The 15,430-nt window shown below is 33.5% G+C and overlaps 3 protein-coding genes across 4 annotated transcripts; all 3 read left to right on the plus strand.

Annotated features, from left to right (window-relative positions):
• The first annotated feature begins 3,374 nt into the window (after positions 1-3,374).
• On the plus strand, positions 3,375-8,320 carry LOC103495501 (phosphoenolpyruvate carboxylase 2). The gene is made up of 11 exons (XM_051084483.1): positions 3,375-3,534; positions 3,637-3,834; positions 3,931-4,319; positions 4,492-4,576; positions 4,720-4,942; positions 5,165-5,268; positions 5,375-5,462; positions 5,687-5,841; positions 6,226-7,224; positions 7,372-7,758; positions 7,833-8,320. The coding sequence occupies exons 2-11, from the start codon at positions 3,664-3,666 to the stop codon at positions 8,127-8,129; spliced, it is 2,898 nt and encodes a 965-aa protein (XP_050940440.1). The 5' UTR covers positions 3,375-3,534; positions 3,637-3,663; the 3' UTR covers positions 8,130-8,320.
• Positions 8,321-9,550: 1,230 nt separating this feature from the next.
• On the plus strand, positions 9,551-10,477 carry LOC103495502 (heavy metal-associated isoprenylated plant protein 28). Its single transcript, XM_008457083.3, has 3 exons — positions 9,551-9,669; positions 9,769-9,844; positions 9,921-10,477. Exons 1-3 carry the CDS (start codon positions 9,664-9,666, stop codon positions 10,277-10,279), a joined length of 441 nt encoding a protein of 146 aa, XP_008455305.1. The 5' UTR covers positions 9,551-9,663; the 3' UTR covers positions 10,280-10,477.
• Positions 10,478-11,124: 647 nt separating this feature from the next.
• LOC103495503 (14-3-3-like protein D) lies at positions 11,125-14,709 on the plus strand. 2 transcript variants are annotated; one of them, XM_008457085.2, is made up of 7 exons: positions 11,125-11,433; positions 12,031-12,337; positions 12,410-12,497; positions 13,121-13,230; positions 13,334-13,482; positions 14,193-14,248; positions 14,329-14,709. In XM_008457085.2, exons 1-7 carry the CDS (start codon positions 11,361-11,363, stop codon positions 14,329-14,331), a joined length of 786 nt encoding a protein of 261 aa, XP_008455307.1. In that variant the 5' UTR covers positions 11,125-11,360; the 3' UTR covers positions 14,332-14,709. The 2 variants fall into 2 exon arrangements, with proteins under 2 accessions (XP_008455307.1, XP_050940448.1); XM_051084491.1 differs by having other exon boundaries at positions 11,200-11,433; positions 14,193-14,709.
• The last annotated feature ends 721 nt before the right edge of the window (positions 14,710-15,430 follow it).

Here is a 15,430-nt window from a genome sequence, read left to right on the forward strand (position 1 = left end):
CCGAGTAATATAAAATAACTATTTAGATATTGTTAGCATAATTACGTTAGAGTGTTTATGGTATATTAATTTTAGGATCATTCATGTCAATTTGTTAAAAATAAATTATATATCGAATTCTATTGAAAGATTCATAATGACTATTATCTTCCTCCACGAAAACTTCGTGTATCCTTAATATGATAAGATTGATTGGGTGCTTATTATTGTTGGTACATTGGAGATCGATAATTGTTGTATATTTGAAACGACTTTGAAAGTTCAAGAGCATTTTTGAAACAAAATTTAACGGCTTTCATCCAAAACTAATTAAGTGGGTTTCTGAACTCTTTTTGAAAATTTAAGGGTATTTTTGAAACTTTTGAAACAATAGAACATTTTAAAAAAAAAAAAAAGATGTAAAGTACATGGACGTTTTTTACAATTTAGTACGTCTTTTAACATTTGTATATTTAAAATGTCACGAATTAACACACACATATAATAAATTTATTTGAAACACGGTCATAACTCTATACCATAGGAATTTCACTTTTCATAGTATAGGTAAAATTCATGTTATAGAAATTTTAGATTCATTAATTTTTCAAATTAACTCGTAAGACACTTAAAAAAAGATAACGAATAATGTATGAAAATACGAAAACTAAATTAAATGTTTGAAACCATAAATATATACATATTCAACACATTTTCATACCAATTTCAACAATAATATATAGTTTAATTGTACAAAGCATATACATTTCCTCCAATTGTTATTAAACTAAAAAAAATATCTTCTCTCATTTTTTTTCTTCCTTTTCCTTTTCAAGTTCAATATCAGAATTTTTAACCAACTTTTCAAAAATTATAATCGTTAGATTGATTAGTTGAACTTTGGTCACATCCATAAAGTGAAAATTAAAATCTTTCATTACTTTTCTCACAAGTCCTAGTTTTTGTTTTAAAATCTTCGTTGATGTGAAATTATCTAAAATTGAATATATAAAACGTGACATATTGGACTCTCACTCTCTCTCTCTCTCTATATATATATATACTGTAGCAACAATTATTAAAGAAATGAGGAAAATACACCAAAATTTGAAGCTTTATTTTAGGAAGTTGATAATGTAGAAAGCAAATGATGTCCATCAATTGAATATGCCTCTTCAGATGATTAAAAGCTAACTCCTACGTGAAAAAAAGGAATAAAAATAAAAATAAAAATGAGAGAAAATATAACTAAAAAAAAGAAAAAGAAGAAGAAGAAGAAGAAGAAAATATTGGAGTGCCCCTTGACATGGTGGAAAGCCATTGGCTCTTTTTTGGATTTACACTCTCATCTTTTAATCACCACATAAATTACCAATAATATAAACTCATTTTTCATAACCAAAAAAAAAAAAAAAAAAAAACCCAATAATGTTTGCATTATTTTTAGTATTTTTGTTTTCCAATATGGACACAAATGAACATAGTATTTCATTTTTCTTTTAGAGAGAGAAAAGAGAAAAAGAATAATTTGTTTTGAAAATGTAATATTTTACAAAGTACATAGGTATATATATTTGAAAGGTCGTCTTATCAAAGAGTGATAGTGAATTTGTGTTATTGATAAAAGAATATATGGATAGAAGGAAATTAATAAGAATATGAGATGTCAAAAACATAAGGCATAGTTGATAGTATAAGGTGGGAAAATATGGATATATGATATGATATTCCTAAAGTCACCCACTTAAAAATATGGGGAAAGAATATTCTCTCATTCTTTAACCAATAATAAGAAGCAAAAAGGAATTATCATGTAAAAGCTTTGGTATTTATATATATACATCAAGGAATAGAATCAATCATATATGATATTAAGTATGTAGAGAATTTCGCTTTTTCTTCCACTATTTATGGTTTAATGACAGAATATCCAAAATTTGATGCTCATTTGTTATATATAATATATATATATATATATTGGAAATAAACGAATAAAATCTCTAAATTTTTGTAAATCTTATGTCGGTTGAATGATTTTCATTTCATCGATTTTGAGACTTGTGTTTGAACATCGTACTTAAAAAAAATAGGAAACTAAACTTATTTGTTTATAATTTAAAAAACAACATTATTCCCTTGAGAGTATTTCAGTCTTCTATAGTATTTGTATTAATGTTAATTCTACGATGAGGTTCAAGTATTGTATATTTTTTCAGAAAAAGAAAACAAAATAAGTTAATTCGACTTTGATTAATATGTTTTTGTATTTAGGATAACATTTTTAGTTATAAGTTAACATCTTTCCTTTGATTTTATATTTATAACTATCGTGTAAAAAAAAATATGATTTTTTTTTAAAGTTTACTTTTATGATTTTAAAACTTTAGGTTTGGATTTTAAGAAGAATAAGAGTTAAATTATATAGATTTCGTTTATGAACTTCAAAGATTAATTTAACTATTTTAGATTGGCTTAAATAGCAAAAGAAAAAAAAAACAGTTTTTCCATCTATTTAAAGATTAATCGAGGTAATCAAGCTTGCTCAAGAACACGATAAGATATAAAAAGAAAACTTCAAAAATTAATAGTATTTTATTTATAGGAAGATTTACGCTTTTAACCTAACAATAATTTGGTGCTAATTAATAACCAAATTAGAACCATATAAATTATTAGTAGTTTTAAAGCAATAATATACTCCAACGTGCTAACTAATATTTTCATTTATATAATCTAAAATTTGAATAAAGTTTAAGATTTATAGAAAATACTAAAACTAAAAATTAAATAGTATAAAAATATATAAATTGTAACCAAAAAATATTTACCTAAAAAGAAAAAAGAAATTGAAAGTTAAACACCAATGGTATTAAATCAAATATAAATATAATCTTAACATTGATAAGAGGATTTAATTGTGGGGGAGCATCCAACCATCGTGAATCAGCATATTCGCTTCCGTATTGAAACCAAAAATGCTACGTGGCATATTTCTACGCACATTCCTTTTAACTTTTTTTTTTATTAAAAGATATATTTATATTATATGGTTCAAAAGCCATGTCACACCGTCACTTGTCACCCGTGGATTGTTTTGTGTTGACTGCCTTTACCAACATAAAAGCAATTTACATGCAATACATTTTTAAAAAAATTAGTCATTATTTTGAATAGCTTATCACTACTTTTTTTTTTTTTTTTAATGAGAATCACTCTTGTGAAGATATATTTATAATTTGTGTTGTTTTTATTTGAATAAAAAATAGAGATTGTAGAAAATAAAAATAGTGGAGGTCGTTATTCATGAATAAATAAATAAAATTATTTATATAGAAAAAAAAGGAAAAGGAAAAGGAAAAGGAAAAGGAAAAGGAAAAGAAGGAGAAGGAAAAAAGGATTTTGTACGTCTATAAATTGGAACCTCCAGACAAGTGTCTCACTGAAAACTCTTTTTCGTCGCTTGATTTTCTTTGCTCGTGAGTGAAGGAAAAAAAAAAAAAAAGGAAGCAATTCCAAGTTTCTTCTTCTAGCTTTCTCGTGTGATCTTCTTCTAAGGTAATGGATTTTTCTTTCAATTTTATATTGTCGATCATCACGAGTTTTCGCTTTTTCATTAGTTTGGTTCTTACTGGTTCGTGGTTGAATTTGTGAATAAAGGGGGGGGGAGTAGGATAGGAGGAGGAGATGGCAGCGGTTAAGAACTTGGAGAAAATGGCTTCTATTGATGCTCAATTGAGGCTTCTTGCCCCAAGTAAGGTGTCGGAGGATGATAAGCTGGTGGAATATGATGCTTTGTTGTTGGATCGATTTCTTGATATTCTTCAGGATTTACATGGGGAGGATCTCAGAGAAACTGTAATTATCTTCACTCATTACCTAATTTTGAGTTTATTGATTTTGGTTTTATGCATTTTGATTGAATTTCATATGTTTTGTGATGTCGTGGAATAGGTTCAAGAGTGTTATGAATTTGCAGCTGAGTATGAGAGAAAACGTGACCCTAGGAAATTGGAGGAACTTGGGAGTGCTTTGACAAGTTTGGATCCTGGGGATTCTATTGTTGTAGCGAAATCTTTCTCCCATATGCTTAGTTTAGCTAATTTAGCTGAGGAAGTTCAGATTGCTTATAGGAGGAGGATAAAGTTAAAGAAAGGTGGCTTTGCTGATGAGGCCAATGCTACAACCGAATCAGATATTGAAGAAACCTTCAAGAGACTTTTGCAGTTGAATAAGTCTCCTCAAGAAGTATTTGATGCTTTGAAGAACCAGACTGTAGATTTGGTTTTTACTGCTCATCCTACTCAGTCTGTTCGTAGATCTTTGCTTCAAAAGCATGGCAGGTTCGTACCATTTTTAACTTGATGTTTAATCATTACTTGACTTGCTACAGAGAAAGGAGTGTATCGTCGTGTACTTTGCGACAGAGAGAGAACGAATTGTGTATTTTTAGAACAGGGAAGGGGACATTGTTTGTTTTTCTAAGTTAGCTCTTGGTTTTGTGTGTTTTTCCAGGATTAGGAATTGCTTGACTCAATTGTATGCAAAAGACATAACTCCTGATGACAAACAAGAACTTGATGAAGCTCTGCAAAGGGAGGTATGTTCTTGCTGTTACAGGGAGGTGGTTTTCTTTATATTTAGTAGTCATGGGTCAATGTAGATACCCAACGCTTCTGGATGTAGGCAGATGATTCCTTGAGGAAGTAATTTCTGGCATCTTATGTGTTTACTCTCATGCAGATTCAAGCAGCATTTCGTACGGATGAAATCCGACGAACTCCTCCAACGCCACAAGACGAAATGAGAGCTGGAATGAGCTACTTTCATGAGACAATCTGGAAAGGTGTACCGAAATTCTTGCGAAGAGTGGATACTGCTTTGAAGAACATAGGAATTGATGAGCGTGTTCCTTATAATGCTCCTCTTATTCAGTTTTCATCCTGGATGGGTGGGGATCGAGATGGTATGTTTATCACCAAAAACTTATATTTAGTCATCCTTTTTATGGACTATTCATTATGCAATAGTTCATAGTGCATGCTGAATCACACCATTTTTCTGAGTTCTCAGCAATTGTTAGATTAAGAACGTCTGAATATGTTTCTCTACTCTCACATTTTCAGATATATGTACCTCAATAAGAAAAAAAAGTGACAATAGTTTCTAATGCGGGTATTTGTTACAGGAAACCCCAGGGTTACACCAGAAGTAACGAGAGATGTTTGCTTATTAGCTAGGATGATGGCTGCTAACTTATATTTTTCCCAGATAGAGGATCTTATGTTTGAGGTATAGCAAGTAACATTTACAGTTTCAAGTTTTAGTATGCTGAGTTTCTTTACCAATATTTTTCACTTACATTCTGTTTTTTGTTTTTGGTTCTTCTGTTTTTAAGTTATCTATGTGGAGATGTAGTAGTGAGTTACAGACCCGTGCTGAAGAACTTCATAGGTCCTCAAGAAAGGATGCAAAGCACTACATAGGTAAGTTGGATTTTGTTTTAAGATTGAACCACGTAATATGACTTTATCTTTTGAAACTCTGAAAACTATGTTTCATACTTGATGAATTGTATTGCTTAATACTACTTAAGATATCAATATGCTAAAAGAATGACTATATTCTGTAATATTATTTCTTGGCGGACTGATATCCAAGCTCATGAGTTCACTAACCTTGGGTGGCTTTTCACACTTTATGGGTGCAGAGTTTTGGAAACAAATTCCTCCAAATGAGCCCTACCGTGTTATTCTTGGTGATGTACGAGATAAGTTATACAATACACGTGAACGTGCTCGTCATTTATTATCCAGTGGAATGTCTGAGATTCCCGAAGATACAACTTTCACCGATGTTGAGCAGGTTTTTCCCAACATATATCTTTAGGCTCTATAGTACTCAAGCAGCTTGAATGACTTATAAATGCTAATTTAAATTGACATCTGCGATGAATTTATTTGAACTATGTAGGCCTCGTCTATAAGTTGAAATTTTGCTGGAGCTTTTGACCATCATAAATGTTCTTAACAAGTTAAATGCACTATTACCAAGCTCATACCTTTGACTAAAACAGTAACTTCTGAAATGTGACTTAGAGTCTATTTGAAATGATTATACAAGTGCTTAAAAATAGTTTTTAAATGTTAGAATTGTGTTTTTAAGTGCTTGAAAAGTCTAATAAAATAATTTTAGTGTTCTATTTTTCTCCCATTTGCTAGGGCTGACATACTTTCTTTTTTCTTATAGTTCCTAGAGCCTCTCGAACTTTGCTACAGGTCTCTTTGTGCTTGCGGCGATAGGCCAATTGCTGATGGGAGCCTACTTGATTTCTTGCGGCAAGTTTCTACATTTGGGCTTTCACTTGTAAGACTGGATATCCGACAAGAATCAGAAAGACATGCCGATGTCATTGATACTATCACTAATTACCTAGGCATTGGTTCATACAAAGAATGGTCAGAAGAACAAAAGCAAGAATGGCTACTATCTGAACTCAGTGGCAAACGCCCACTTTTCGGTCCTGATCTTCCGAAGACAGAAGAGACTGCTGATGTTCTTGACACATTTAATGTCATTGCAGAGCTTCCTTCAGATAATTTTGGTGCCTACATTATCTCAATGGCAACAGCACCATCTGATGTGCTTGCTGTTGAGCTCTTACAACGTGAATGTCATGTGCAGAAGCCATTGAGGGTTGTCCCATTATTCGAAAAACTTGCTGATCTTGAGGCTGCTCCCTCTGCAATGGCTCGTCTCTTTTCAATTGACTGGTACAGAAACCGAATTGATGGTAAGCAAGAAGTCATGATTGGGTACTCGGATTCAGGAAAGGATGCTGGTCGTCTCTCTGCAGCTTGGCAGCTATATAAGGCCCAAGAAGAGCTCATCCAAGTGGCAAAACAGTATGGAGTTAAGCTCACAATGTTCCATGGCCGTGGAGGAACTGTTGGCAGAGGAGGGGGACCTACTCACCTTGCTATATTATCTCAACCTCCGGATACAATTCACGGTTCACTTCGTGTCACGGTTCAAGGTGAAGTTATTGAACAATCTTTTGGGGAGGAACACTTATGCTTTAGAACACTTCAACGTTTTACTGCGGCAACGCTCGAGCATGGTATGAATCCACCTGTTGCTCCGAAGCCAGAATGGCGTGCTCTCTTGGATGCAATGGCCGTTGTTGCTACAGAGAAATATCGCTCCATAGTTTTCCAAGAACCCCGTTTTGTTGAATACTTCCGCCTAGTAAGTGTTCTTAGCCATACAATTGATTAATGGATTTAGAAGTGCAGGAGGATGATAAGCAATTATCCGTGGCTATTAGATTGCAATAATCACAATTATTCTTCTGATAAAAAAATTTAACCGTTTTTCATTTCTTTAAATATGTAGGCAACCCCAGAGTTGGAATATGGTCGAATGAATATTGGAAGTCGTCCATCGAAGAGGAAGCCCAGTGGAGGAATTGAATCACTGCGTGCAATTCCATGGATTTTTGCTTGGACTCAGACAAGGTTTCATCTACCAGTTTGGCTTGGCTTTGGAGCAGCATTTAAATATGCTATTGAGAAGGATGTGAAGAATCTTCACATGTTGCAGGAGATGTACAGCCAATGGCCTTTTTTTAGAGTCACAATTGACTTAGTTGAAATGGTGTTTGCCAAAGGAGACCCTGGCATTGCTGCTCTGTACGACAAACTTCTTGTTTCCGAAGATCTATGGTCATTCGGAGAGCAATTGAGAGCTAACTATGAAGAAACTAAAAACCTTCTCCTTCAGGTACTGTACATATGCTTTCTTCTAACACCGAAGCTTTTGCAAGCCAATTAAGCTGTTTACTATTAAATTTTCAGGTAGCTAAACACAAGGATCTTCTTGAAGGAGACCCCTACTTGAGGCAGCGACTCCGTCTTCGTGATTCTTACATAACCACCCTTAACGTTTGCCAAGCGTACACGTTGAAGCGAATCCGTGATCCAAACTACAACGTGAAAGTTAGACCTCACTTGTCAAAGGAATACCTTGAATCAAGCAAATCTGCTGCAGAACTTGTGAAGCTCAATCCTCAAAGTGAGTACGCCCCGGGTTTGGAAGACACCCTCATTTTAACGATGAAGGGTATTGCTGCTGGCATGCAGAACACCGGTTAAGATGAGACTATGCCATGTGGATGCAACGTCTACGCCTGTTTTCCTCCATATACATAGATGTATATCGGTCGTGTTGCTGTGCTCTTAGGCCACCCCTCTAATCAGTCTCTTTTGTAGTAACTTATGTAATAAGGACTTCTGAGTTTATAATAGTTGGAAATGCATCGAGTGTCAATCTTTTTCCCCTGTAATATGTGTTTTGGCTCTTCCTTTTCCATAAATCCTTTCCCAATGCCAATTTCAAGTTTAGAGAATCACCGAGTTCCAAAGATCTCCAACATCCAAATGCAATAGTTTTTTTCCCCCATGCTTTGTATTGACATAATAGTTTTGTCCTAAGAGTAGCTTCTAAAGACTAGGAGTATACATACATCGACCCAAACAATAATTCCTTCCATCTCCAGGGTAACTTTCAAACTCACAAATCTTCAGGTTTAATTTATATGTCCTCAAATATAATATCTCATAGCCATTGGTTTTTTAGCGAATGATTATCAAAATTTGTTTCCTTATTATAGAAGAGCTTAGAACATAAATTTGTATAAGTTATATGACGTCGATCATCACTCTCGTGTAAAAAGTTAAAAAATTGGAGCCTTAACTTGTTTCAAGTGAAACTATAATTAACGTTTGAAGGAATTGATAAATCATATTATACTAATTTCAATCAATTATAATAGTCAAATAATAGAAGTGGGATATTTCTTAGGGGAAAAATGTAAACCGAAGAATGGCAACATGATCCACCAATGGCGCTGTGCCATGTTCATCCATTTGCCCATGTTATATTCCAACTTCAACATAACTTTGAAAAATGTAATGTCATAAATAATAAATTAATAATATGCACCAAGTCAACTCATTGTTTATCATAATTTTCAGGATTGAGTCGGTTTGATTATAAGATATGAAAATAATAATGCAAGAATTTTAATATTGAAATAACTTAAATAATTTGAAAGCGACAACTAATTAAAAACTTGAATATTTTCAAAGACGTATAATTTGGTATTAAAGTCAAATTCGACCTAATTTTTCTAAACAAATCTTTTTATGAAAGTAAATATAACATTAACGTTTAAAAATCAAATATAATAGTTAAATGCATAATCACATTTTAAGAGGAATATATTCTCTATGTGAAAAACTTAATAAATTTGACTTAAATTTATAAATTCTTTGTTATCTCAAATGTTAATTATTTGGATTAGTCTTTTCAAAATGTTTCTTAATTTTGAATCAACCACCCATTAAGTCTCTCCCACTTGAAGGAACTATAAAAATAGTAACAAATAAATAAAAAAAAATAAGAAGACTAAAAAAAATGTAAAGTCGGTGCATTTAATACACAAACTTAGAAAACAAAAAGAGAAACAAGTTATGTGCATACTAAATAACCAACATTACCTTTATATATAAACTCAAGTTTTGGTTCTGTTTTCTCATACAAATTTTTTTTTTATCTATAACTTTCAAAGAGATATTTGAACATTTCCAGAGTTCATTTTCTTCCATCTTTCCCCTAACCCAAATTATGACGGTATATGCAATTCTTTTCCTCTCTCTTTTTCTGTACGAATTCTTTTCCTTACGTTTTTTAAGTGTTATCATAGTCTAATGATCCTTTTGATTTCTTTAGACTTTGGAGCTTCGTGTCCATATGGATTGTCCCGGTTGTGAAAACAAAGTTCGAACTTCACTCCAAAATCTAAAAGGTAACTATTTTATTTCATTTATATTTTGTTTTTTAGAAGAAAAAATATAAATGTTTGTCGTTATGGTTGAACTTAGGTGTGGACAGCGTTGAAATCGACATGTCGTTACAGAAGGTGACGGTGACCGGGTGGGCGGAGCAAAAGAAAGTACTGAAAGCGGCCCGGAAAAACGGTCGTCGAGCAGAGCTCTGGCAGTTACCCTACAACCCGGAGCACGATAACTGCAGTGATCCCTATCCTCAGCATCAGTTAAATGGGCCGATTCAAAACTTTTATGGGCCTCAGCCCACTTCCACTTACAACTATTACAAACATGGATACGATAGTCACGATCAGGCCCATCATCTTAATTACTCCACACATTCCAATATCTTCGGCCGCCAAACTGCCTCCGTTTTTAGCGACGAAAATGTCCATAATTGCTCTATTATGTAATAAGGCTAAACACTAATCATCTATCCCTTTAAATCTTGAATTTTTGTAATAAAACCAATCTATACTTTTTGCCATAGTTTATTTCTAGAAAAGTTTAGAATACATTGAAGATTTGAGAAACTTGTCTACAAGGCATCAACAAAACTACGTGAAAATGACAAATTGGAAACAAATAAAAATATCTTATGTTTGAGTATATGGAATGAAGGGATTGATGTAATAAAACTTAACGTCAAGTGTTAATATTACGCTATAGTTATTTTCTTGTTGTAGTAATTTTCTCTTAGTTAATTTTTTTATTATTGAAATAAGTGATAAATTTTCTAATAAGAACGTAAAGATTTAAACCTCTAATTAAGTTAAAAAAAAAAACTTGAATTATTGTTTGAGTTATGAGGTAACGTAAAAGACAACTTAAATTTTAAAGTCAAACCGAAAGGAAAAGAGTTAAATACCCACAAATGGATCAAAGAAGTTAATAACACACACGCACGTTGGGAAGCTTAAAAATTAGCAACAAACAAGCAATCATTGGTGTGGGACAGTATTGAAATTCCACAAAACTACAAGGGTATATTGGAAAATCCATTTAGTTATTTATTTATTTATTTTTTAATAGGAATTAAATTTACTGTAAAAAAATGTAAGACCGTCGATTGACAATTGGTGGACTGTGAAACGTGGCAAAAGTTAATTGGCGAAAGGAGAGGAAAGATTTTCTCTTTTCATTATAATGAAAAAAATTAATGATAGTACACGTGGCAAAAAAGTATTGGAGAGAAATTTCCGGGAATTATCTCTAATACGCGGCTAATTTGGATGTCAATTTTGCAAAGACCAGAATCTTTTTGAACAGCGAAGAAGAACAAATATATAGACATACATAATAATAATAAATAAAAATAAAAATATATTAAGCATAAGAGAAAAAGAAGATTTGAAGGTTATATTGAAGTGATATTGTTGGTTTCTCCATTTCTGTGGGTCTGACTCTGCCTCTCTCTTTTCGAGCCAGAACCACCAAAACGAAAAAACCCACACACTGTATAGCAAACCCTAATTCTTTGGTCTCAGATCGCCCATGGCTTCCACTAAAGAACGCGACAACTTCGTTTACATCGCTAAGCTCGCCGAGCAGGCCGAGCGTTATGATGGTTTCCACCTCCTCCTTTTTTTTTTTTTTTTTTTTTTTTTGGGTTTGCTTCTCATTTCTATTTTATGCTTTTCTTAATTTGTGTTTTACTTTTCACTCTCTCTTTGCTCAGATCGTATTTCTTCTGGTTGTTTAATTTTGTGTTTATGTTTTTTGACTTCGGATTTAAGCCACGATCGCTTGCCTTTTTGTGTACTATTTTCAGAAGTGTTGTTATGTTTATCCGTTTACACGATCTGTTTGAAATTTATGGAAATTTAGTTTGCTTATAATTTTGCTACATTTCTATTGTTTAGCTTCTCGAGCAGTTTTTTTTTTTTTTTTGGCCGATCCATTGATTTATACTGTTTTTCTGTCTGATCTGTTTTATTTAATGGAGAATACTCTTTTTTTGCGAAGCTTGGTAGCTCATTTTTCACTCATACTTACACAGACTACTTGGTCATTGTTTTTATCTGTAAGCACAAAGCAAATTCAAGTTTCTGCCTGTTCTTTCTTTGCTTGTCAAACGACAAAACTATGTTTGTAGTTGCTTTTGGATGATAGATGGTGATTCTGATTTTAATTTACGTTTTCCTGCTGTTTTTTTTTTTAAAAGAAATGGTGGATGCAATGAAGAATGTTGCAAAGCTGGATGTCGAATTGACAGTAGAAGAAAGAAACTTACTTTCTGTTGGATACAAGAATGTGGTTGGTGCACGGAGAGCCTCGTGGAGGATATTATCATCAATAGAGCAGAAAGAAGAAGCTAAAGGAAATGAAGCAAATGCTAAACGCATCAAAGAATACAGACAAAAGGTTGAATCGGAGCTCTCTGGTATTTGCAATGATATCATGATGGTGATTGACGAGCACCTGATTCCATCGGCTTCAGCTGGGGAATCAACAGTATTCTACTATAAGATGTGAGTCTGTCCGTTGATGGTTAGGTGCTTGACTACTGGACACTTGTGAAATATAATCATCCTTCATTGCAGGAAAGGAGATTATTATCGTTACCTTGCAGAATTTAAATCTGGTAATGAGAAGAAAGATGCAGCTGATCAATCGATGAAAGCATATGAGGTGGGCATTCTTTTCTTCCTCTTTATTTTCATATGGATCAAGTGCTTCTGCTCTTTGTCTTGCTGTATTCTTTTCTATTTATTGATTGATAAGACTTGACTCTCTGTCTGTGGTATCTGTTTCTAAATTGTGTTGATTGTTTGTATTGTCTCTTCTATTATACTGAACAAGTATTCTCTCTCTCTCTCTCTCCTTTTTTTTTTTAGCTTTTACATGTTTGGGATACTTCTGATTTATCATGTAAGTATATGCATGCTCATTTTGGGGGATTACTACTATTTACATTCTCCAGCAGGAGTCTGGATGATAATTGAGAAAATTACATGCATTGATTCGCTTAAAGAGGAAACTGGCATTCAAATTTGCTTTTGCTTGTGCTACCTACACTTTTCTGATTATAGAAGCAAATTCACCAACAAATCTTCTCTTTTTTCGGGAAAAACTTGTTCAAAATAAGGTTTACAGGAAGTTATTTGCCAGAAGGCTTTTAATTGAATTACTTGGAAGTTGGAACCATAGGCCTAAAATTTTGATCGAGAAGCTCTATCGTACTATATAGCTCTCTTCTATCGATACATTTCCCGGCCTTTACATTTGTTTTGCTTTCATCTTGTCTGTTACAGGCTGCAACCAGCTCAGCCGAATCCGAGTTACCCCCTACACATCCTATCCGCTTGGGGTTGGCATTAAATTTCTCTGTCTTCTATTACGAAATTTTGAATTCACCTGGAAGGTATGACTATTGTAATGCTAATATTACCAGTAAACTAGCATAGATTGTCATAATTGGAGCCTTGATTTCATCGATATTTATATTGGGTTCTTTTTCTGTTTAGGGCCTGTGACCTTGCAAAGCAAGCTTTTGATGAAGCCATTTCTGAACTTGACACCCTGAATGAAGAGTCATACAAAGATAGCACCTTGATCATGCAGCTTCTTAGGGACAACCTTACATTATGGACTTCTGACATCACAGAAGATGGAGGTAAGGGTGAAAATCCTTAAACTTAGCCAATACGCAATGAACTGTTTCATTGTGTGAACTTTATCTGATTTTTATTCAATTTTATTGCCAGAGCTGTATGGTTGTTATGCTTAAGCTACATTTGGTGTTCTCTGCTCTTCATTTAGGCTAACTAACAGTTATTCGATGTTATACTCTTGCACAAGAGTTCATTTTGCTTATTAACTAAATGAATTTTAAATGTTGGTTAGTTGACAGCTGTAAATTTGCAATCTCTATGGTTGCTAAGAAATCTACTCACCTTTTCATTGCATTGGTGTGCTCCATTGTTTATAAAATTTGCCCAATATATATTCTCATGTGATTTTTTAGATAATCTTTGCATTGTTTGCAAAAGAAAACTGGATAGGAAATAGGAAAAGAAGATGTGCTTGAAAGATAAAATATAATATATAACTACCATGTGTATATGGCGTTTTTCTAGCCAGTTTATGGTCAGAGTTCTCTGCTGGTGTTGTTAAAGAGAACGCGTGTATATTTGCCTGAAGTTACATTCCGGATGTCCTCCATTTAGAAGGAATTTCTTCTTCTACGTACACTGTCTAGGGATGGTAGCAATCACTTGGTCATTTATTATTTTATCACGAAGTTCATTATAAGCGTCCATTCACCATCTCATCAAATTTACGCTGTCTCTCTGCATTTTAACATGTGATTCCTCATTGCTATAGATGATGCCCAAAAGATCAATGGAACTGCCAAGGCTCCCGGTGGTGACGATGCCGAGGTAAGTAGCTCAAAACCGTTGGTTTCAGTTAGTCAGTCACACAGTCGATTTATACTTAAACCATTGTTCATCTGCTGCAGTGAAAGTGGAAAGCATCTTAAGTGGCACAATCTTGTACTCTGGAGATGATGGATGCGACTCGGATAAATCGCCCTTAGTGTTTAGCATAAGGAGGGTTCATTTTATTATCTTCCCTTTGTTCTTCTCTTCCCATTTTCTGATGCCCCATTATTGTGTGGTTTATTTTTGAGTATGATGTCTGAACTTGTTTGGTCTCTAATCTTTGCATTCCCACAAAGCTAGCTTTCCCTTCTCAGTGGATGGTCAATAGGTTGTAGGGGGAAACTACTTGAATTGTCAAATGTGTTTTTTTATCCATCCTGTTTAGATGAAAAAATGCCATTGCCCAGATGGAGGGTTTCTATTGAAGCATTACTATATATACAATGTTTTATGGTCAACTCTTATAAATATTTCTTTAGTACACTCGGCAATTTTCTTTCGGTTTTCATCAAAATCAGGTCAGTATTCGGCACTGGTAGACTATAAAAAAAGTATGCATAACATTTCATGCCATTAGAACCATATTGACTAGTGAGTTGTCTCATCTTTATGCAAAAAGGCCCACTCCAGGTTGACGTTGGAGCAATCGAGCTGTTGTCTCTACTAATAAATGCGAATTTGAGTACAGGAAATTAGGAGAGGACTAGTAGATGGAGGAATGCAAAAAACTCCTTTTCCAAAAGCTGCAAGAGGGAAAAGCATGTGCTGTATAAAATTAAATGAGTGATAATCAAACATCTTCTAAAATAACTTACTTTCTACGTGTTTGTGTTTGTGATTTGATGGGAACAGGAATGTGAAAAATGATTAGAACATTCTTTACAGTACGTGAAGCAGGAGGCAACTATTTTGACTAATAGTGACAATATTTGTACGATGCTCACCATCTTGTTGGTGCTTTGGGTGGCCCCATTTAGATTGGAATAAAATGTGGAATCATTCCTTTATGCTTTCTCATACCACATGTTATTAGAATAATTTTTTAAAAAAATTTTAAATACTCTTGATTTTCTAAAATCTTTCAACAACTTATACTTTGTTCCATTGATAAGATAAGCTCGAGTACGAGCATTATGTTTACAATCAATTTATGAGCTTATTCAATATGTTAACTCCATT

Source organism: Cucumis melo, chromosome 1 (genome assembly GCF_025177605.1).
Source record: "Cucumis melo cultivar AY chromosome 1, USDA_Cmelo_AY_1.0, whole genome shotgun sequence".
In the NCBI taxonomy this organism is placed as follows: Eukaryota; Viridiplantae; Streptophyta; class Magnoliopsida; order Cucurbitales; family Cucurbitaceae; genus Cucumis; species Cucumis melo.

Excerpts from the sequence above, each read along its gene's own strand:
- LOC103495503 (XM_051084491.1), top strand. The coding sequence starts at position 11,361 with ATGGCTTCCACTAAAGAACGCGACAACTTCGTTTACATCGCTAAGCTC. Across the intron at positions 12,498-13,120 it reads AATCGATGAAAGCATATGAG|GCTGCAACCAGCTCAGCCGA; the intron begins GTGGGCATTCTT and ends TGTCTGTTACAG. Across the intron at positions 13,483-14,192 it reads TGACATCACAGAAGATGGAG|ATGATGCCCAAAAGATCAAT; the intron begins GTAAGGGTGAAA and ends TCATTGCTATAG.
- LOC103495501 (XM_051084483.1), top strand. The coding sequence starts at position 3,664 with ATGGCAGCGGTTAAGAACTTGGAGAAAATGGCTTCTATTGATGCTCAA. Across the intron at positions 4,943-5,164 it reads GATGGGTGGGGATCGAGATG|GAAACCCCAGGGTTACACCA; the intron begins GTATGTTTATCA and ends TATTTGTTACAG. Across the intron at positions 5,842-6,225 it reads CTTTCACCGATGTTGAGCAG|TTCCTAGAGCCTCTCGAACT; the intron begins GTTTTTCCCAAC and ends TTTTTCTTATAG.
- LOC103495502 (XM_008457083.3), top strand. Across the intron at positions 9,845-9,920 it reads TTCACTCCAAAATCTAAAAG|GTGTGGACAGCGTTGAAATC; the intron begins GTAACTATTTTA and ends GGTTGAACTTAG.